Source organism: Oryza glaberrima, chromosome 2 (genome assembly GCF_000147395.1).
Source record: "Oryza glaberrima chromosome 2, OglaRS2, whole genome shotgun sequence".
Classification (NCBI taxonomy): domain Eukaryota; kingdom Viridiplantae; phylum Streptophyta; class Magnoliopsida; order Poales; family Poaceae; genus Oryza; species Oryza glaberrima.
The window spans coordinates 22,313,319-22,334,369 of record NC_068327.1 but is presented as its reverse complement, the minus strand read 5'-3'; the positions used below and the strand labels follow the sequence as shown (position 1 = coordinate 22,334,369).

General features: G+C 40.7%; 2 protein-coding genes across 2 annotated transcripts; one reads left to right on the top strand and one right to left on the bottom strand.

Moving 5' to 3' along the window:
• The first annotated feature begins 7,407 nt into the window (after window positions 1-7,407).
• On the top strand, window positions 7,408-8,641 carry LOC127761565 (uncharacterized). Its single transcript, XM_052285878.1, has one exon. The coding sequence runs from the start codon at window positions 7,973-7,975 to the stop codon at window positions 8,303-8,305; it is 333 nt and encodes a 110-aa protein (XP_052141838.1). The 5' UTR covers window positions 7,408-7,972; the 3' UTR covers window positions 8,306-8,641.
• Window positions 8,642-11,059: 2,418 nt separating this feature from the next.
• Window positions 11,060-20,345, bottom strand: LOC127762361 (glycerophosphodiester phosphodiesterase GDPDL3-like). Its single transcript, XM_052286849.1, has 15 exons — window positions 19,950-20,345; window positions 18,942-19,223; window positions 18,423-18,532; window positions 17,840-18,338; window positions 17,591-17,629; window positions 17,219-17,506; window positions 16,284-16,423; window positions 15,421-15,913; window positions 15,151-15,311; window positions 14,395-14,410; window positions 12,669-12,670; window positions 12,200-12,281; window positions 11,922-12,101; window positions 11,660-11,748; window positions 11,060-11,405 (listed from the first exon to the last, which is right to left on the bottom strand). Exons 1-14 carry the CDS (start codon window positions 20,056-20,058, stop codon window positions 11,672-11,674), a joined length of 2,478 nt encoding a protein of 825 aa, XP_052142809.1. The 5' UTR covers window positions 20,059-20,345; the 3' UTR covers window positions 11,060-11,405; window positions 11,660-11,671.
• Window positions 20,346-21,051: the final 706 nt, after the last annotated feature.

Below are 21,051 nucleotides of genomic sequence, written 5' to 3'. Positions count from 1 at the left end.
TGTTGAGTGTCATCTAGGTCGCCCCAGTGAACGACACGAACGGGAGGACGTAGCGTGCACTCTGAATTTCAGATTTGTGTGATTTGTTTGTATATGTTTCTTATCATTTATGAATGAAGATTTTACTTCGAGGTAATTTCAAAAAGTTATTACAATGTCAGTGTAAAAACTATCAACAAAAACTTCAATTTATTCAAATTATGAATCCCCACCCCAAAAAAAAGTTCAGATATACAAAACTAGATAGTATGGGGTAAAAAAAATCCATAAATACTGTTTTTATGTAATATTCCACCTTGGGTTTGATTGGGAATTCAGATTATGGGTTTGTGATAGAATTTTCTCAAAAATTTCTTATGCTTTCTTTTCAAAAAAAAGTATGTATATAATATAGGTACTCCTCCCGTTTCACAATGTAAGTTATTCTAGCATTTCTCATATTTATATTGATGCTAATGAATCTAGACCGAGGGAGTACTAAATTAAATTGTATTTAGGTCCAGTTTACTCTACAAAGCATCTAAAAACCTAAATGCATTGCCCACACGCGCACCCATGTACGTACACCACGTACGTGAGCACTGATAGGAGCTACTAGTACTCTGGGTTGTTCTCATGAAAGCTCTGAAATACTCAATCAGCCCTTTTGATAGGGAAAATGTTCCATGGGCCCACACTCCACAACCAAATGGCATCATAGACAGTAGAGGAGAAAGAAGGAAAAAAAAAAGATAAAGAAGAATAAGACAACAACTCTTCTCAACTAATCCGGCAGGCCAAAACTGCATGTTGTGTGTTACATTCGATCATAGCCACAAAACAAACTAAAGTAGAAGAGGGAAAGAGACAAACAAAAGAGCATAAAAAAAAGGATTTCACAATCAAAGTTAGGATAGACATCACAAACTTCACAAGGACTCAGGATTGACAGTAACTTGCACACCAAATGACCATTTACTTGCTTCATTGATTGTACTACAAGTGAATCGATCAGAGAGGAACTGTCTAGTGCATGCATATTCTCTCCTTAATGTTTTACATCAACATGGAGGAGTATTAATTATAGTATATGGGTGTTTGCTTTAGGTAGTGGATGATCACATAATTAAGCTTGTATGGTCCATTACAGTTAGTGCGTTAGGCATGCCCTGCCTCACTAATTACTTTACTAGGTTTCCATTTTTGACTAGAGCTTTCTAGCCAGTTGGGTTTGGGTTACTGGTCATGCTGCCATGTTTGTTCCATCTAGGGCATGCATTCTCTAGCTAGTTTGTGGGAATGCATCTCCATCCTGATCTCTTATTACAATCCTTAGTTGAATAACGTTTATCAAAAGGAACTGGAGGTTTGTCGTGTTGGTGTTAGCTAGTGGTAGAGATTAAATGTTCCATGCATGCATTAATCCCTCTGTTTTAAAAAAGAAAAGTTCCAGCCTTTCTCATTCATGTTGCCAAAGTGTTTTCACCTTTTTGTGTGCATCTGTTTTTTCTTCTGTAGAATTAATCAAACAACGAGTGCCGTCTGGGATATACTGTTCTCATTGTCCTGTTTGGCTGCATTGACTAGGCATGCTAGTCAATTAAACTTGCATGTATTAACTAGTGACCCTATTATTACGGGTTAAGTCGAATTTATCGTCTTAACTATTACAAAAGTATGAATTACCCCTTTATCTGCAATACCAAACAAGATCATGCCCCTTAACTTTCGAATCAAAACACATGACCATTCCCCCTAAGCCCTTTGTCAGACGGTTTTGGCATGGGCCATTCAACGTGGCACTCCACCGTGGCGTCTACGTGGCAGTCAACTCAAAAAATAAAATAAAAGTGATAAACAATTATTTGGACTCCTCTCTTTTTTTCCTCCTCGCTCTCTCCCCCATTCTTCTCGCCGCAGCTCACCATTCGTCAATTTCGTAGCGAGCTCACCATCTCCTCGAGCTCTGTTGCCTCGTCCATGAGCTTGAGATGGAGATACGCCAGCGAGGCCACTGCCTCCATGAGTGACTACTCACGGCAAGGTTGGGCACCGGTCATGGCAGCTAGCTCGACTCCCTAGTTGAAGAGGACATGTCAACACCTCATCGAGCCTTGACGTGGGATAGACACTCGCGCCGCTGCTTGGAGAAGGGATGTCAAGAGGAATTGGATAGCGGTGTAGGCACTTCAGCCAGACCGAATCTAGTCGATTGGGGAACCACACGAAGAGTCAGCCCCTACCCCCTCCTACTTTGACACCATACTATAGTATGCCTTGCCTCTCATGCCCCTCCATTCCCTCTGCCTCTAGTGGTGCTCCCCACATGGCCACCGACGGCCTCCGTCTGCCAGCCACACTGCCCCTGAGGACACCATCCTCGGTTGCCACCAGCTTCTAATCGACGATGGAGTGAGATTGATAAGGGTGACGATGGCATGGAGTATCCGGCTAGGGTGGGCCCGACTCACGTGCAATTTCGTCTTGCTGCCTCTTAACTTATTCCCCTTCCTGTTGTATGGACTCTAGATCCAAGGAGAGAGATAGTGGATCCAAAGAGAGAGCGAGATCTAGAGAAGAAAATAAATAGAGGCTAGCATGTTGGGCCATCCTGTTTGTTCTATTTTGTTTGTCAATGTTTCTATGTGGACTAATGGATTGCTATGTCATCAAACTTAGTGCCATGTGTTTGTCACTTAGTATCAAAATCATTTTGTTTTGTTCTAAGGGGGTAATTCATCTGGATTTATTAGTTCAGGAATGTTAATTGTCCGGTATTATAGTTTAAGGGGGTAAATCATACTTTTTTTTATAGCTGAATGGGGTAAATTGGGCTTAACCATATTATTAACGATGGTGAGTTTTGGGGAGTTCCACCATGTGTCCTGTTGTTAAACCGCATAATTGCAATCTGGTATTATGTCATGCATGGCTGAATCCCTCCATTGATTATTAATTATAAGGTATTTTTTGAAAATCAAACTTTATAGAACTTAACATGCATCCAGTACATTTAGTGTATAAGAAGTATACCATAATAAGATTCCTATTGTAATGTGGTTCCACATAATATTGGTTTTATAGTTGCTAATAATACATTTTACGAGACATCAATTGTGAAATATTATACTTACGAGATTTTTTTAGAAAAAACAAATCCTCACTCTGTTCAGAGATATAAGATGTATTTTGACGGTCTAATTTTGATTTTGTGACTAACTGTTAATCCAATACTATTCAGATTTTGCCACAAAAGATGATACAATATCGTTGTATTCAGGTTAGAAATTACTTTCCTGCGACTATAATTTTGTAGCCATAAGTGAAATAAGAGAAATTTATTAGCAAACCTTTTTTTTACCGGTGAATATTGGTCATTTTTTTAACAGATCGAGTAGAACTCATAAGAATACGAGATAACCTGCTTGCTTAACGGCGCTTTACAGCCACTATCTCTCGTTGTGCCAGAGTCACGGTAAGCAACAGCTGGCTGGAGGCTGCGACAAAGCGGCTATAAAGTGTACTCCCTCCGTTCCAAAAAAAAAAAAAAACTCAACCTAGAAGGAGATGTAACCCCTTCTAGAACAACGAATTTAGATAAGAAAGGAGTACCTGAATAGGCCCAGTGCTACTAAAAATTGTATGATGGTAATAAAAAAAATGTACATGTATAACTCAGAGAATTTTTTTTCTCTCCTTCAATGATGGTTGAGCCAATGCATTGACCTCTGTGGCTCTTCTGCTCAGCACCTCGCGGGAGCTGCAGTAAAACCAATAGCCTTGTGATAATGTGATGTCCAGCAGAGCAAACCATGCACACAAGGTGGATGGTAACATCTCCCCCCAAGTGTTTATCAACATGGTTCAGTCTTGCAGGCATCAAAGCAAATGCATGTTGACATTGAGACAGCGGCCTTCACCATGACGACAACGGTTGGGTCAAGACCGAAATCTCATCGTATCGTAGTCGAATAGATCTACACCATGATCTCCGGGAAACTTCTCGAAATTTTCATGTAAGAGGCAAACATCACTTCCTGTATTGGACGTCTCTAGCTTGAACAGCTCTTCCACAACAACAGGATGAGTTTGCATCCTATATGCATGCACTTGAAGATATTTCCAAACACTCATGTTAAGGTGGTCTATTCTCTGCATACTTCAACTGCAGAGAGTTTTCTTGGTTAGCCCATTTGTACAGAGTTTTCAAGCGGTGAAAGTATGTGAAGGTGATGAGATCGCCTTACTATAGAGTATGTACAAAATGGTTGGTAAATACACGATGCAACTCTCATTATAATGTCACAAGGAGCATAGTACTAGAGGTGAAAATGGTCGGAATCGGTAACATCTATTCGGAAACGACGTTAGATCGGTCGGTAATTGACCATATTTATCATTTAAACAACTCAGTGTCGACATTAATACGATGCAGAAAGAATTAGAAAAAACAAAATTCATAGATAACCAATAATGGTATGGTCGAAAACGGTACCCCTTATACAGAAATGGCGCTCGGTCGATTGGGAATTTTCATGACCGTTTTCACCCCTACATAGTACCACTATCAATTCCTAAAGAAGCTAGGGTTGTTGTACGATTCTATCGTCTTCAATAACAATATAATAGTATCGAGAAGTAAATCAGAAACCATGACATAGGCAAGAACTTTGTGACTGTCGATCCCTTGCTCAACTGTCATGGTGGTCTGCATCGTCATGCATCCTGTGCCCACCAAGATGCTGGTTGCCAACAACGAGGAAGTGGGAGGGGTTTGCTCCTACTAGCTTGGTGCAGTTACTTACTATTGCAGGTCTTATTCATGTGTATGATCAGGCTCAGCTTGCTCATACTAATTAACTAGCTTAGCTGACACACATAGAAGAAAATATCTGCAATAAGCTTGCAAATGATCTGGGCTCAGTTTGGCGTGGACTAGAAAATAGAGATCCTAGCTTGAACAGAAAATGTTAAAGAGGATCGATGACAAAACAGGGCAAATCGTTCCTTTCTTTTTCATGAGTCAACACGAGATGGTGATGCCCCAGACATCAACGAATCGACAATGAGTCAGGCTTGACATGAATACATGATCTCTCTAGATTGGAATAAAATCATGTTTCGTGATTAGCAGTTTAAGTGGATCAACCCACAAATCTACTTATAAGCTAATTAAGTGGATTGACTAACAGGTTACCCACAATGGGTTAGTGGGTCAGCCCACATAAAGCCCTACTTGTGATGTTGCTGATCTCTAGTGGCCCCAATCAGTAGTGCAACAGATGGTTGTGTGCCCCCTATTATATTGAGAAACCAGAAACCCCGGTAGATGAAAAATGGACATATCGAATAATAAGCCGTGTTATTTTTTATAAACAAATATAGTCCATATATATAGTGACTAATGACGCAATAAAAACTTTGATATCAACCTGCAATAAGGATGGATGGACTTAAGGCTGGTTTGCCATATGGGTATCAATGTCCGTCAATTTTAGAGCTGTACATACGTATGTGAGTGAGTGAGTGTGTTTAACAAATGTATACATGTGTGAAAGTGTGAATCCTCTAACGTACGATAGCTATCATATATAGAGGCATTGACATATAGGTCCCATAACGCATTGGGCCTACATGTCAGTGTCTGGTACAACACTATTGTTATGGCAAACGTCACGAATTGCATGTGTAAAGGATGGTAACAAGTCTATAAGAAATATGCAAGATTTTAAAATTACTCAGTCATCCTATGTTTGTCTTAAGCCAAACATTCGTATCTTTGGCTATCAATTTTTAAAAATCTATGTAATTCATCATTATAAGATGTATATTTTTTATATTCACCTTAAGAAATATTTTTACAATATATAGTTTATTACATGTTGTTAAACTATACAGTTTTTTAGAAATTCTTAGTTAAAGATAGATATGGTTATTGTAGAGAAAGCTAGAACTACAAGTAACTTAAAACGTAAGAGGGGTATTTGGATTCAAACATCTAAAAAAGCATTTGAATGCAATCCAAACAATGAGATTATACATTTTAGTTTTTATTTTATATAAAGAAGAAGATTACTCACTATCCTCTACACATAGTCATAAAATTCGAGTTAAAAAAAAGTCTCAGGGGAAAATTAAAGAACTCCTATAGAATAGCGAACAAAGCTCAACAAGGGAGAAACCTCCTATGAGATTCAATAAGCAAAGCGTGTACCAAGAAACACATTAAGCATCATTATCTAAAAAAAGAAACACATTAAGCATGATGTGCTAAGAAAAAGCACATTAAGCATGAAACGTATGAGTAGTCCACAATCCGTAATCCTTGATGATAAACTTTAAGAATATGGCTCCAATAAGCATAATATCTTGATCCTTTTGACACTGCATCCTAGGCCAGAAATTAACGCAGCCCGCTGATTCACATGAATAAGACCTGCAAAAAGGATTATGGGTTTTGTTTTTATGAAAAACAGAAACGATAACTCGTCAAGAATTTTATTCATATGTATCAGCTAGCACTGTTTCTGGCTACGATGTGGCGTCAGGAGGATTAAAAAAGAGGTATTATTTTGATTTGTTTAAAAAAAACTACATCAACAAACAATGTATTTCTTTATCAGTAATACAATAATACAAATCAATGATCGGAACTGTATGTCGAAAACGATACCGATGTAAATTAAACAACAGGGAGAGAGTATGACGTAAGGAAACAATACTACCTAACAAAGATTATATGCACATTAAAGAATCATCTGGAGCGTTAATTCGACACAGGTAAAGGTTTTTGGCCGGTCAGTCCGCGTACGTCTCCCCCGATATTGTCCCCATCACACGGTGCAAGAAGAAAGAAACGCTAGCTAGCCACACCACCACCACACATGTAGGGAAAACGATTCTAAACTTTCAAGAAAACGTCTTCTTGCTATTTACATATTATTGAAAAAAATATTTTTTAAAAAAAAATATAGATTAATATTGGACTAATATACGACGTTCACTACCTATGGTCTTGTTTTTTAATATTTGTTGGAGAAATTGAACTTTTAACTTAAAGTGGTATAACTAAAAATTAATCAGTATTATTACCTTTTTTTTAACTATTCAGATAATACGCAAACAAATAGATGGTACTATGGGCCTGTTTAGCACAGTTCCAGCTCCAGCTTCACATCCACCTTCCCTGGAGCTGAAGCCTAGCTAAACAGTTTCAGCTCCACCTAAAATAGAAGCAGAACTGGGTAGAGCACTCTCATAAAATATAAAGAGATGGAGCTAGGTTTAGACTGCTCCACAAATCCACTCTAGACACAACTTCTAAAGCTAAATTTAGAAGTTGAAGCTGTACTAAACAGGTCTACGTACAGGGCGGCCAGAATCCCCTCCCCACTAGCTAGCTGGTACTACTACGTGCACGCCAACCTTTTTATCACAGAGCCCCAGTGCTCGGTGCTCCCCTCTCCCCACCACCAACACCACCACCACCGCCACTACTACCCCTCTTCTTCTACCTAGCTAGCTCGTTTCCATCCATCACTAATCTAGCTAGCTAGCTCGATCAGCTCTGTTACCTCACTTCCCTGCTTATATACACGCCCCCCATGTGTGCTTCCTTCCATCCCATGTGTCCTAGGTTAGCTAGCTGATCGATTAGCCTCGTCAGCTACAAGTGATCGATCGATCGATGTCGTGGTGGATGCGGCAAAGAGGAGTGAGAAGCCAACCCAAGATGATGATGGCGGTGAGAGGTTGCTGCTGCCGGGAGGTGGTCGTGGCGCGAGCCGTGTGATTGCCTGCTCCTCCTCCGATCCTGTGTGTGCGTCTCCGTGCACGGCGAGGATGTGCGCCGGCTGCCGTGTCGCCGCCGCCGCCGGAGTCTCGTCGTGAGAGAAGCAAAAGATCGAACACGTTGTGTGCGTGTGTGCGCGCGCCTAGCTGAAGCTCAGTTTCTTTGGTTGTGAGTTGAAGCCGGCCGGCTAGCTAGCTGGCCATGTGGAGCGTGGCGTCGCTCGTCCGGCAGGGGCTGCGGTGGCGGCGGCGGCGGAGGAGGAGGACGGCGCGGGTGGTGGACGAGAGCGCGCTCGCGGCGGCGGATGGTGGCGGCGGCGACGCGGCGGCGGTGGCGGTGGTGCCGATGGCGAGCGTGGGCGCCGCGCTTGCCAGGGCGCTGCTGGCGCTGGCGTGCACCATCCGCTTCGACGGCGAGGACGGCGGCGCCGGCGCGACGGAGGAGGCGTGGGCGGCCAGCGGGTGGCGGCCGCGCGCCGACGAGGTCAGCCACCTCATGGTGCGGGAGAGCATGCGCTACGCCATCTACGCGTAGCCACAGTAGATTAATTAAGTAACTTAATTACTAGGAGAGGTTAATTAATTAAGCACGTATATATAATTATATATACATGGAGCATATGTATTTGTGTACGGTTTGGTAGGGTACGTGATCGTATACGTATGTAGGTTGTGATGCTGTATAGTACATCACTGTATAGAGTACGCGTGATGCATCTTGGATGTACGTGTAGGTCACTACTACTGCTACTACAAGCGCCATGGTTCGTGACTGGTTTGTCTTGCCTATGTGGCATTCTGAGTGATTCATGATGTGTTCCTCTTTTGGTTTTTGGTTTTTGGCTCTTAAATCTTTTAAACATTTTGGTGATGTTTGCGTGTGGTATCTGGAATCTGGAGTACACTCCTGACCTTTTTAAAATGCTTCTAAACATAACGAGAAAGTTGGCATGATAGCCATGCAAATCAGCATATTCATGGTTTGAAACTTTGAATGAGTATGTTTGTGTTCATGATGTTGCCTTGGGCGACATCTGTCATTATCTCAGAACAAGCACATGACAAGCTTCATTTTCTGAAAATTTAATTTGACACGCTGCAAGTTCAGGTGTTTTCAGTTTTGGGATTTATGATTGACCCAAACACCGGTGCAAATCTTGGTCGGATTAAGGAAACAATCATCTTCCGGAAGCACCAGAGATGTAACACATCAGAAATCTAGTTGCCACCATTACACGTACGGATGTGTTTTTAATAGGAATTTAATTAGGTTAGGTATTTATGGTGGTACCGAGAAACAAAAGAAACTGTTGAAAGTTGGATATCATTTAAGCAATTATATATATCATGCAGATCATCTCTAATTAATAAATAAAAGAGTGAACTGTTTATTGAACAAGTAAATTGAAACTTATCACATTTCGCACCGAATTTAGAATGTGCTTTCATTTCGCATCAAGGTAAATCGAAATAAATTTCATTATGCATTAGGGTGCATCATGAAACCTAAATGGAACCCTGCGAAATATGGTCAAAATTCACGGGCGTCATAAGGTTTTGATCATGTTTCACAAGGTTTCTCTAAAATTTCACGACACTTCCTGCTGCATGCGCAGTCGGTTTAATTTGGACATATCATGGTGCAAAGTGAAACAAAGTGTGCTATTCTTGAACAAAGTGTAATTACTCTCATCAAATAAGCAAAGCATTTCAACACACAGGTTCAAATGGTTCTAGGATTTATACATGTGCAATGATGTCCGTACATCTTAATTCATCAGAGGAAAATGGATGACAATGACAATAAGGAGAGTGAGCTGACACCTGTAAGAGGTCAACCCAAACAACTAATAGGAATGTGCCAAAATAGGGTTTCATTGAGGTCAGCTCAGGCCTGAGAATCCCAATCTGAATAGGCTGATCATGGTGGCTGGTGAGGATCATGCATAAGTGCAGTTCAGGGCCCTCCAAATATCCAAACGTATTCCCCTCCACAAGAACTGGGCCAGCAATCCCCTTCCCTAATATGCAAGTTGCGCAATTTATATGTGACATGGACGGTGATAATTAGCGCATTTTCGCTGACTTTTTGAGGATGCCAATCAAAATATGACAATGAACCAGCATATATGCTTGAATCTCCTAGTTTAATGGTGGTATTTTTTACAAGTGGCTATTGAGCTAGTTCCAGGTACGTTCTAGTAGCACCGAGGCATAGATGCAAATAATACTATAGGTGATATGAGATATGGCGATGATTTCCATCCATTAAAAGGATTTGTTAACTCAGTGATTCTGAATATTAATAATACTACGAGATAATGTGAATATTAGCCATAATAAATAACAACTGTGGTTTATCCGGTCATTGAAACTCCATATTTTTCATTGTCATCGCCCAATTAGCTTATTTCTGGTTATCTGCTTCAGAGTCTTAGACAGGACTGAAATTGCATATAGATGTAAACCCAATAGGACCATTGAAACACATTCAAAAACGGACTTGATTTATCATTTTATCTTTGATGGAATGATATGTTTCACCACCTACCATTTTCACATATCTAATCTAGATTTGAGCAAAAAGACAAACAGCGCAAGCAAGCTTAGCCAGTGCTGCTGATAGATTAGATTATACAAATTATGGTGGAGATTGCAGACTTGCACCTGCAGACAGAAAGTAAAAAAGGCACAGGAGAGATCAGGATTTGGTGGCCAGCTAAACACAGGGTCCTCTCCCACTGTTCTATGCATATCACTAATTTGTCGTTTTGGTTTTTAGTTGATACGTTCTTGATACGTTTGCAGTGTACCTAGGTAGGGCCACCATCCATGATGGATGCAAAATCTCACTGCACAATACCTGCTCTTGTTGGGTATGTGATAATCTCTGAGTTGACAATGCTTCCATTTCCTCCTACTACTAGTACTATATGTGATCCTACCATTCAGCTTCCAGATCAAGATAAATGGATCTTGCCCCCCTCTTGCCTTTTGGGCTTGTGGTAAAGATCAATGGAGATAGTCAACACCCTAGATACATACTCTGTTTCAGTATCATCATGTCAAAAGTAGTCGGCAATGCAATGCAAGTTGTTCCTTGGAAATACATGCAAGGGGGGTGGGCCAAAGGTGGCCATCAATGGCGATCGATGACCATGTCCTAAGACACCATGGGGGGTGCAACTTGCCATTGTTTGAGGGCACCAGGTACAAGGGTCAGCAGGGACCAGGGAGTTAGATAAGCACATAAAAGCTTAAGCTTTCTTCGCCGAGGATAATGGAGAAACACTTGGCACTTTTGATGGAGGAGAAAGGCGGAGGTTCGCCTCTCGGTTGAAATCGACAACTTGTTTGGTAAACGAGATTCAGGATAAATTTGTATGCTAAACCGTTCTACATGGTCACCACTCTACACATACTTCTGTGGGTGTCATCATTTTTCTCTCCACTTTGCCAGTAAATGATTACACATGGTAAAATTGTTGTCGGGCATGGAAAAGAAACTAGTAGTAACAAACTGAACCTACACGCTTCAGTAAAAAAACTTCACCCGATTATACCGATAAGTATCACCAATTTTGCTTCAATCTCCATCCGAGCAGTTCACATTTCACAGCTCTAGACTGATTGATCTGCAAAATGAGTTGACAGATTATCTCAAGGACAGCACATCAAAGCAGAAAAGGGAAGAAAAATTATCAGGATAGTGCTCTGTATGTCAGGCACGCTGAAGCGAGAGTGAATCGACTAAATGGTAAGCAATCTACCAAATCACCAATAATTTCAAAAACAATATCTTGAGCACGAACAACTCACTCACTAAACAACATCAGTGCACCGCGAAAACGAAATGACACGAAAGAAAAGAAGAGGGGATACCACTCACCACTCACCACTCTCACCAATCACCATTGGCAGCTGACGATCTGAGGGCGTCCAAGACACGTTTCTCACCTGTCAGTTCTTCCACGAGCCCTTGCAATAATCAGAACAGAAAAAAAAGAAGAACAGAGAAGAGATTTTCAGAAGCGATTGAGGCATCGACGATTTTCAGATAACTGAATGAGATTTTTCTTTTTCTTTTTCTTTTTTTTTTTTAAGAAGCGATCGAGACGCATCAACTCCATCTAACGAGGTGGCAGACCAACCGTTGGTGAAGTCTCGGCAGTCGTGCCGCCCGACGACCAGGTCGGTCGGCCACCGCGCGGTGAACGCGTCGGCGGCGAGCACCGCCGCGGCGGCGCCGCCGCCGCCGCCGCTGCGGTGGTGGCCGACGAGCCAGCACCCCGTGTCTGGGACCCTCCGCAGCGTCCTCCTCCGGACCACTCCTGCAACCCGCCATTGCAGAGGCTTTGATTCGATTACTTTCTTGATTAGCACGTAGTACTGTGGTTCTCGCCATGGATATGCGCGCCGACGAGCTTACCGGGGATTTCCCTCCGCGAGAGCACGGCGAAGGCGGCGAGCGCGTCCTCCGGGTCCCGTGGCTGGAAATCGAACACCAACGCCTGCAAACAACCCCCGCCATGGTGAAGGAGATGGAAAATCTCGAGAAATCGAGGAGAGGAAGAGAAGAACGGATTGGGTGGGCTGACCTGGGCTCGGGCCGGGTCGGGCCGGAGGAGCACCATGAAGTGCTGCAGGTCCCAGAGGCCCAGCGAGTAGCCCGCCGACATCAGGGCCTGGGCCGGGCCCTTCGGCCCTCGCAGGGGCACCGCCGCGACGTACACCGCCGCGGCCGCGGGTGTCGTCGCCGGCGAAGGGGCGGACGCCATTGGGGCGGCAAGGCAGACGGCGGCGTGCGTGCGTGCGTGGGGCGCGTGGCCACGAGTTCTACTGATGACGGCTATGGTGAGGAGGATAGCAGCCGCGCGGTCGTCGGATGCTCATCGGACGGCTGCCCGATGACTGTTTGTGATTGCAGAAACTCCCCTCCATAAAAAAAAGACAAAAAAAAACAAAAACAACAACAACTCCGGAAGATGAGTTCATATAGGTACATCCTAAAAATCGATCAAGATTGAGGATGCAGGTGTGTTTGAGAGGAGAGGAAAGAAGAAAATTGATAAGATACACACAACGAGTTATGAGGGCATGATTAATTGGGTATTATTATTAATAACTAGCATGGTTGCCTGCGTAGATTGCGCGGCTAGTATCATTATATTTTCTCTCATATAATAGCATATATGTTTTCTCATTATAATATTAAAATATATTACAATGACAACATAATTTTAAATTTTGTAATAACTTTACGAAACTACTGATGTGTAATATTCATATTGTATTTTATATACGTGTTAGTTATTAATTATTTTTAATATCAAATTTTAGTTATTTTTTAATTATATATATTTCTATATGGACTCTAGACTTATCTTTTAATATTTCTTTTTTTTAATTCTTAATTTTTATTATTTCTAATTGTATTTCTATGTGGACTCTAAACTCATCTTTCAATATTCCTTAATTTTTAATTTCAAATTTCAGTTACTTCTAAATTGTATTCCTATATTGACTTTAAACTCTTCTTCCCGTGTTGGTCTTAATTTAGAATTTTATTTTCTTTTTCTCCGATTAATATGACAATTTCTAGGTCATGAGAGCGAACGTGGAGGCTCATTTTTATCCCGAATTTTAGTTAGTTTTAAATTCCTATATGGACTCTATACTCTACTTCTAATATTTCTTTTTTTTATTCTGAATTTCTATTTTTTTTCTTAATTGTATTTCTATATGGACTCTATACTCTACTTCTAATATTTCTTATTTTTAATTCCGAATTTCTATTATTTCCTAATTGTATTTCTATATGGACTCTATACTCTACTTCTAATATTCCTTATTTTTAATTCCGAATTTCAGTTATTTCCTAATTGTATTTCTATATGGAATCTAGTCTCCTCTTCTAATATTTCTTATTTTTTAATTTCGAATTTCAGTTATTTCCTAATTTTATTTCTATATGAATTCTAGTCTCCTCTTCTAATATTTCTTCTTTTTTAATTCCGAATTTCAGCTATTTCTAAATTGTATTTCTATATGGACTCTGCTTTTTCTCTATACTCTACTTCTAATATTCCTTATTTTTAATTCCGAATTTCTATTATTTCCTAATTGTATTTCTATATAGACTATATACTCTACTTCTAATATTCCTTATTTTTAATTCCAAATTTTAGTTATTTCCTAATTGTATTTCTATATGGACTCTAGTCTCCTCTTCTAATATTCTTTATTTTTTAATTCCGAATTTCAGCTATTTGTAAATTGTATTTCTATATGGACTCTGTTTTTTCTTTTTCTCCGATTAATGTGAGATATTCTAGGCCATGAGAGCGAACATGGAGGCTCCTTATTTTTTAATTCCGAATTTCAGCTATTTCTAAATTATATTTCTATATGGACTCTAGTCTTCTCTTCTAATATTCCTTATTTTTTAATTCCGGATTTCAGCTATTTCTAAATTATATTTCTATATGGACTCTAGTCTTCTCTTCTAATATTCCTTATTTTTTAATTCCGAATTTCAGCTATTTCTAAATTGTATTTCTATATAGACTCTGTTTTTTCTTTTTCTCCTATTAATGTGAGAATTTCTAGGCCATGAGAGCGAACGTGGAGGCTCCTTTTTCTATTCCTTTAATAATATAATAGATAATTTTAAAAATAGATTAATATGATTTTTTTAATACAACTTTTTTGTAGATTTTTTTAATAAAAAAAATTACATACCGTTTAGCAATTCGAGAAACATGCACACAAAAAACAGCGATAAATCTTCACCCTTACCTGCACTGATAGCTGATATAAGTTCCATTCAGGGCAGTTTCCAACTTGCACTTCAGAGTTGAATTGCATATATATTCAGATCACAGAACAGGATGGCAATTGACAATGCCTCAAGAATTCAGATTTCTGGGGAGCAGAGATCTGTGAGGCTGAAACAAACAGCAATCTGAATACAAAGGCAGGCAGGAAAAAGATCTGAAAGGCTGACATAATGCAATGCACCGGACATATGTACCAAAATGTTGCTATGGTTCAGGCCACAGAGCTGACAGTCAGAAGTGCCAATCGTCAAAGGTATCAGGCATTCAGGCCGACCATTGCATCCCCCAGAAATCAGAATACAGCAAAACAAAAGAAAGAAAAAGAATCACTACATAATAAAAGTGGTGAAAGAATAGCTAGTGGTAGCTCAACATAAGATCCTCCTCGGAGCTCGATCTAGCGTGTCATGTCTCATGAGCAATGCAGCACTCAGATCATGAGAGAAGTGCATAGCATTAACGTGACGAGGACGGCCGAGACATCGGTTCGCACCCTGATGGCCGCGTGCGAGGACGCTGGAGCTTTCGCGTTGTTGTTGACGTCAGGTAGGGGTGACTCTGTGACGTCGGATTCCGTCAAAGGCGGCAATGGAGCTGTAGATGGCGGCTGCGCTGCTCCGACCATGCTCTCGATGAGGCCACCGGGCTGGGCAGGGATCATGAAGCCCGGCGTGTTGTTCCCCATGTTCATGCAGGAGTTCACTGCAGAAATTAATTCAAGTTGCAAGGTGAGGAAGCGAAGAAAAGGAACATCAAGAACAGCAGAACATGGGTTGCGTTCTCTGTGTGAAAATGTTTGGCAACAACTTACATTTGTATCTGTGAGCTGTTGCAGGGAAATCAGTGATGACCCCATCCACTCCACCATCTGGCCTCTTCACATACGCGTTGATCTGTTGTGTGGCATCTGAGAAGAAGTCATATGGTTGAGAAACAAATTCGTTCATGAGCACATAAACGTAAACTGGAAAACCGGCGGACTGCAGGGACTGCACAAGACTAGTGGTCTGGTTTGTCAAGAAATTGTCCGTCGCTGGGTAAACGGACATGGTGTTAACAGAAACTGCATCAGCGAACTTCTTAATATCTGCAATGGAGGAAGGTGCAGCATCTCTGACATCTTCTTCTATCATGTAAACAAGATTGTACTTGGTTTGTTGCTTGAACTTCACTAGGACTGAGCTGTTGGTTGACTGAATCATTACTTTCTGGGTAGTTTGTTTGCTGTAACCGGAATCATCAAGAGCTTTGATTACTGCATCAACTACGCCAAAGCCAAGTTTCTGTGCCATGAATGCAGCTCGCTACAGAAAAGGGAAGTAAATTGAGAATGAAGTAAACACTGCCAGGACTTGATACAAATCTGGAAAGGATGTACTTAAACATAAAATTATCCATGATGTTCTTGCTAGTCTACTCTATAATGAGGCATGAAACAGCAAATCTCACTTTTTGAAGTGCGATCAAAGAGCAATGGTGTTCCTCAGAATAAAGCACTTAAAACACCCTATTAATGGTTCTACAAAAGTTATTGCCATCATATGTTTTACTAAGCCCTAAATAATAGAATGTTCATGTTTTTTAATGCTTCACACATTCACAGCTAAGCAGGGTTTTTTTTCTCTAATACCAGTTTGCACTAGATAATTCTTTTCCATGTCATTAAATCCTTACCTCTATACTGATCATGACTCCAGACAAATCCTTTCCTTTTGTGAAATCCAAAAAGTCCGACAATCTCATGAAATTTCCTGCATTCCTGTTTCTGGGATTTCTGTACAGTTGGTACTTAGACATTGGGTTTGATATCTTTGCTGCATATAAGAAATATCATATCTAAGTTCAATAAAATCTCCGTTTATCTAAACATAAGAAATATCATAGAACAAATGCATAATAAGCATAAGAAACTTTACTGGTGAACCACGTTATGGAAACATGATTTTTCATTAGTTAAATAATTGTACAATCATGAAACAACTCAAACATGTATAATTTAAGTGATGTGAAGAAGGCTTGTTCACTTGAGATGGGTAGAGCAAACAAGTACCGCAAAGGAATTCAATAGGAGTCGAGTTATCGCTAAGTTAAAATGGTTCATTTCTAGTAAATCGTTACCCTGTACATCTCTAAATATAGTTAGGATGAGATTGTTTATCGTTTTGAGATTTTGACCATCAATATCCGATAGATTTTGGTCTGGAGAGCAACCGGGATCTTTCAATCTCGTGAGGAGTAACCTTTGGTCTTAATCCCTGTACATAGTTTTTTCTTGCTCTTCTTCTCCCCCAACCTCTCCGGGGTTCTTTCCCCGGCCCGACAGTTTAATGTCGCGTATACCTCTGTAACTCTTCCTTTTAACCTTAAGGAAATTTGGTCAGCCTCCTTTCGCCGACCCGGCAAAAAAATATCCAATAGATTTATTTGTCGTCAGATTTTTCTTGCAAACTATTGTTATGCACTTTGGATAGTATGTTTTGAGGAAAAAAATCAGTAGTGAAACTCTTACATCGATTGGACATTGAAAAGTTTATAACGATTTATATCTATGCACAGAGAGTATCTATTTGCACTTCAGATATACCAAATAAGAGTTCATATTGACTTACGCTTCAGGTTCTTTGAAATATCCTCCCAAGTGAGGTTGAAAGAGTAGACTCCAGGAGTAGCCTTAATATCATTTACAACAGTTGTTTGAGAAGCAAATTGTGAAGTTGCAACAGTAGTAACATCCCCTAGGTCAATGGAGCTCATGCATATCGGTATGCCATCTTTGGTAACTTGAACAGGACAGTCAATGACATCTGCGCCATCAGCAACTGCTTTTTGATAAGCGAGGTCAGTGCAATCTGGGTAGTCACCACTAGCTCCATTGTGTGAGATAACAAGAGGTTTTGCTGCATTGTAAATGTGAAGGCCATAGTTCAATAAAAATAGTAAATGGGGGAATTACAAATCAATAACAAAGGAAGCAGGTGTACCATGATCTGTCTTGCTGTCATTCAGATTACTAAAGCAACCTGCAGTTGATCAAAATTAAAATAATAATAAGACCAGAGAATGCATGATCTGTGCAATACCTTCTAACTTTTTCAAATGTTACATGCCAAAAGATGAAAAGGGAGAATTTTACTAATGAAAGTTTATGCTGACCAAGTGGCCAGCTTGATTGCATGAATTCTTGAATGTACATCCATATAGCATCAAGTACAAAGGACATGAGAACTGACCAATGGCCTCTGATGGGGTAATAGGAAAATCAGTCAACACTCCATCAACAGAGAAGGCACCATTATCAATGAAGGAAAGATATTCCGCTAATGGGTCGTAGCTGTAGTTGTAGCTGATCAGAAAGTCATTTGCAAAATCCGCGGCATAAATTTCTAATCCTGCTTTATGAGCATCATCAACAACTGAAGTATGGGGCTGCAGATAATTATCTTTTGTAACAGGCAATATATACTGTTTGGGGACAAGTATTCCAGACGCAAAAGTCTTGATGAATGTTAGATTTTTTAAGATTGAGCCATATGTCTGGTTTGCAGATGGCTCAATAGTCTGTTCATCAAGGAAGCGGAACACAAGCTTTGTCTTCTTGTTAACTCTTCCAAGTAAGCTGTTGAGAAAGTTCACTTCAGGTGATGATATGTAGTCAACAACGAATTGTTTTGATACAGAAAGGATATAGCTTCTCATGCTCAGCTTAAACTGGCTGTAGAAACTGTCATGCTGCAATTTGCACAAACCAGACATACTATTAGAGGAGAATAACCCAATACATGGTTATTGCAAGTAATCAAGTTTGAGCCATACCTGAACATTTAGCCAAACAGCAGGTGTCTTGTATTTGGACAATACATCTTCAACTGGAACTATAGGGAGTGGATCAAATCTAACTGTGCGAGACAGGATTGATTGCTTCACTGTAAATATAAAAGTTAGTTATACAAGCAAAGACATTTGTCCTTTTTTTTCTTTGAACTCGTACGTCAGAAAAAACTGTCACACCTCAAATGAGAATAACTGGGTGAATTTTCTGCATAATTACACGGGGGCTATTTGAACTATAGTTGTATTCGCTATAAAACTCTATCACTATTTCCAAAAGGTAAAAATACAGTTGTATGTCCTATACATTTGTAGCTATCAATCTACACCATTATAATTTTGCCCCACCACAATGGCCAGTGTTTCATTTCTCTTTTTTTCTGCGAAATATGGTAATTTCTATGCCTTGAGGCCAAATATGGTAGTTTTCTTTGATTGTGCGTACAAAAGCAACCGTCACAGGAAAAATGCTCAAAACAACTACAAAAGTGTGGTTTCACTTACAAAATACTTGTTGCAGCAGCTCTGTGCTGTTATAGTCCACGGGGAACCATCCTTTTAGAGGTGCGCCATTAACATTGTAGGTCTTCATCCCTTTTGGATCAAAATTGGATATGGTCGTGCAGTTATCAATATTTATGGTTGGAAGGCAGATGCCAGCGCCATCCTTGGTTAACTGAACATCGCACCACAGAGCCGCACCAGGAGCGCTCCGATAAGCAAATTCACTGGAATCTGGGAATAGGCCCGAGAAACCGCCCTTAGCGATGACCAATGGAGAATCACCTGCAACAAGGAGATTTTAGGATGGTCAGGAGTTGTGGATCCTAAGTGCATTGGCACAGCACAAACTTACATAACGAAAGATTACAGGACGTGCATAGAACTGGTTAACATGTGTGAACAACCGAGTAAGTAGTAATTCACCACCATTGGTTTATATCAAGAATGAAAAGGCACTCCATGGAATGGAACTGGTCCAAACCAATTCTCGCATCAGACAATCCCCAGCGCCTCATATAAGCAGTTGATAGGCTCGTAAAGTCTGCAGGTAGCAGCTTCTGCTCACCCTAAGATGCAAATAAGCGTATGATTCTACTCATTCTAGAGTGCGGTCATCCGTAAATTAATCACAAAGAACCTGCTGGCTGCTGTTGCTGTGTATCCTAACCAAATGTCATTTCAACTGAAAAGGCTACCGTACCAATTTTCTAAGAAAGAAAAAAAAAAGGAAGCATCATAGCCGGCCCCCAACCTTCCAATCAGAAATCTTCTCCCAGACGGTGCTAAAAATCAGAAAAAGAACTATCTTGCTGAAAAAAAAAGAACCTTGAGCAAAAATGAGCATTCACCTCATCCTCATCCTGAAGATCCAGCTCAAACAGTGAGCCAAAACCAAAAATCACTAGTAGTAAAAAGGAGACCTTTCGAGCTTAAAACCCAAGAGAACATCCCAGATCAGATCACTAAGCAGCGAACCAAGAAACGAAAAAGAGGGCCAGTGAATGTTACCGCTCAGTGTCTTCCAAGTCGAGGCCTTCTGCGCGGCGGCGGAGCCCAGACAGAACAGCAGCAGCAGCGACGACCCAAGAACGGAGCAGCCATGGCTGCCCCTCCCCATCGGAAGACCACCACGAGTAGCTGAACCAGCAGCTCCTCCAAGAACAGCTGGGGGCTCGTCCAAGCTCACCTCCAACCCCGAGCTGGGGCGAACCGGGAGGCAAGAACTGCTGCTGCGGAGGAGGAGGAAAGAGGCAATGCGCGTTCGACGGCAGCAGCTGGATTTGAAGACCGAGAGAGACTGAGAGAGAAAAGAAATGGAGACGGGGAGAAGGGAGGGAGGCGAAGGCGAAGGCGATGATGCTGCTGAGCTGTGGTGATGAAGCCAACAGGAGAAGGTGGCACCAGGGGAGGAGGTGGTCGTCAAAAAAATGTGAACCTTCCTGACTCTGAAAAAAAAAAAGATCATCTTTTTTTTTTCTCATTGTTGTGTTGCGCTTTTTTCTTCTCGCTGATGCTCTTGTGTGTTGTGTACGTCCACGAAACGAGAGATAAAAAAGTGGGGTTGAGTTTGCGTGATATTCTAGGAGAGAAACAGGGTGTTGATTGGGGGTGAAATGCATGTGGGTTTGATTTGATCAAAATCAGGCCGAAATGCGTGTGTTTTGATTTGATCAACCAATCATGCTCCACCGTTGATTTCGTAGCATACCGAGAGAGCATAAGTTGGGAAATGGTCGTCAACTCTTACTGATAGGTTATGTGGGGTTTGTACTTTGTAGGTCCCATGTAATTTTCAAGGTGATTAAGTTCATGAAAATTAGGTTAAGTTTTTATAAGCCTTATTCGAAATATAGAAATTTGAAAGATTTTTATACGAATTTTACTAATTCATATGAAAATAGAAATTATATTAGTTGCTACGAAAGCCTTGATATTTCTCATATTTGAGAAGAGCATCAATTCAAGAATAGCTTATTGACATAAGTGTTCTTTATGTTAAAAAAAAGTATAAGTGTTTTTTTTTTACTCGGGGACAAGAGATGGGAATTGATGAAGCTTTTTTTTTCTTTTAATAAAACTAGAGGATTGTCCCGTGCAATTTATGTGGTGC

What these genes read in the sequence shown, in the direction of transcription:
- LOC127761565 (XM_052285878.1), top strand. Translation starts at nt 7,973, where the DNA reads ATGTGGAGCGTGGCGTCGCTCGTCCGGCAGGGGCTGCGGTGGCGGCGG.
- LOC127762361 (XM_052286849.1), bottom strand. Translation starts at nt 20,058, where the DNA reads ATGGGGAGGGGCAGCCATGGCTGCTCCGTTCTTGGGTCGTCGCTGCTG. An exon ending in TGACAGCAAGACAGATCATG is followed by an intron (nt 17,507 to 17,590) that starts GTACACCTGCTT and finishes TTTACAATGCAG; the next exon opens with CAAAACCTCTTGTTATCTCA. An exon ending in TATTTCAAAGAACCTGAAGC is followed by an intron (nt 16,424 to 17,218) that starts GTAAGTCAATAT and finishes TCTTATATGCAG; the next exon opens with CAAAGATATCAAACCCAATG.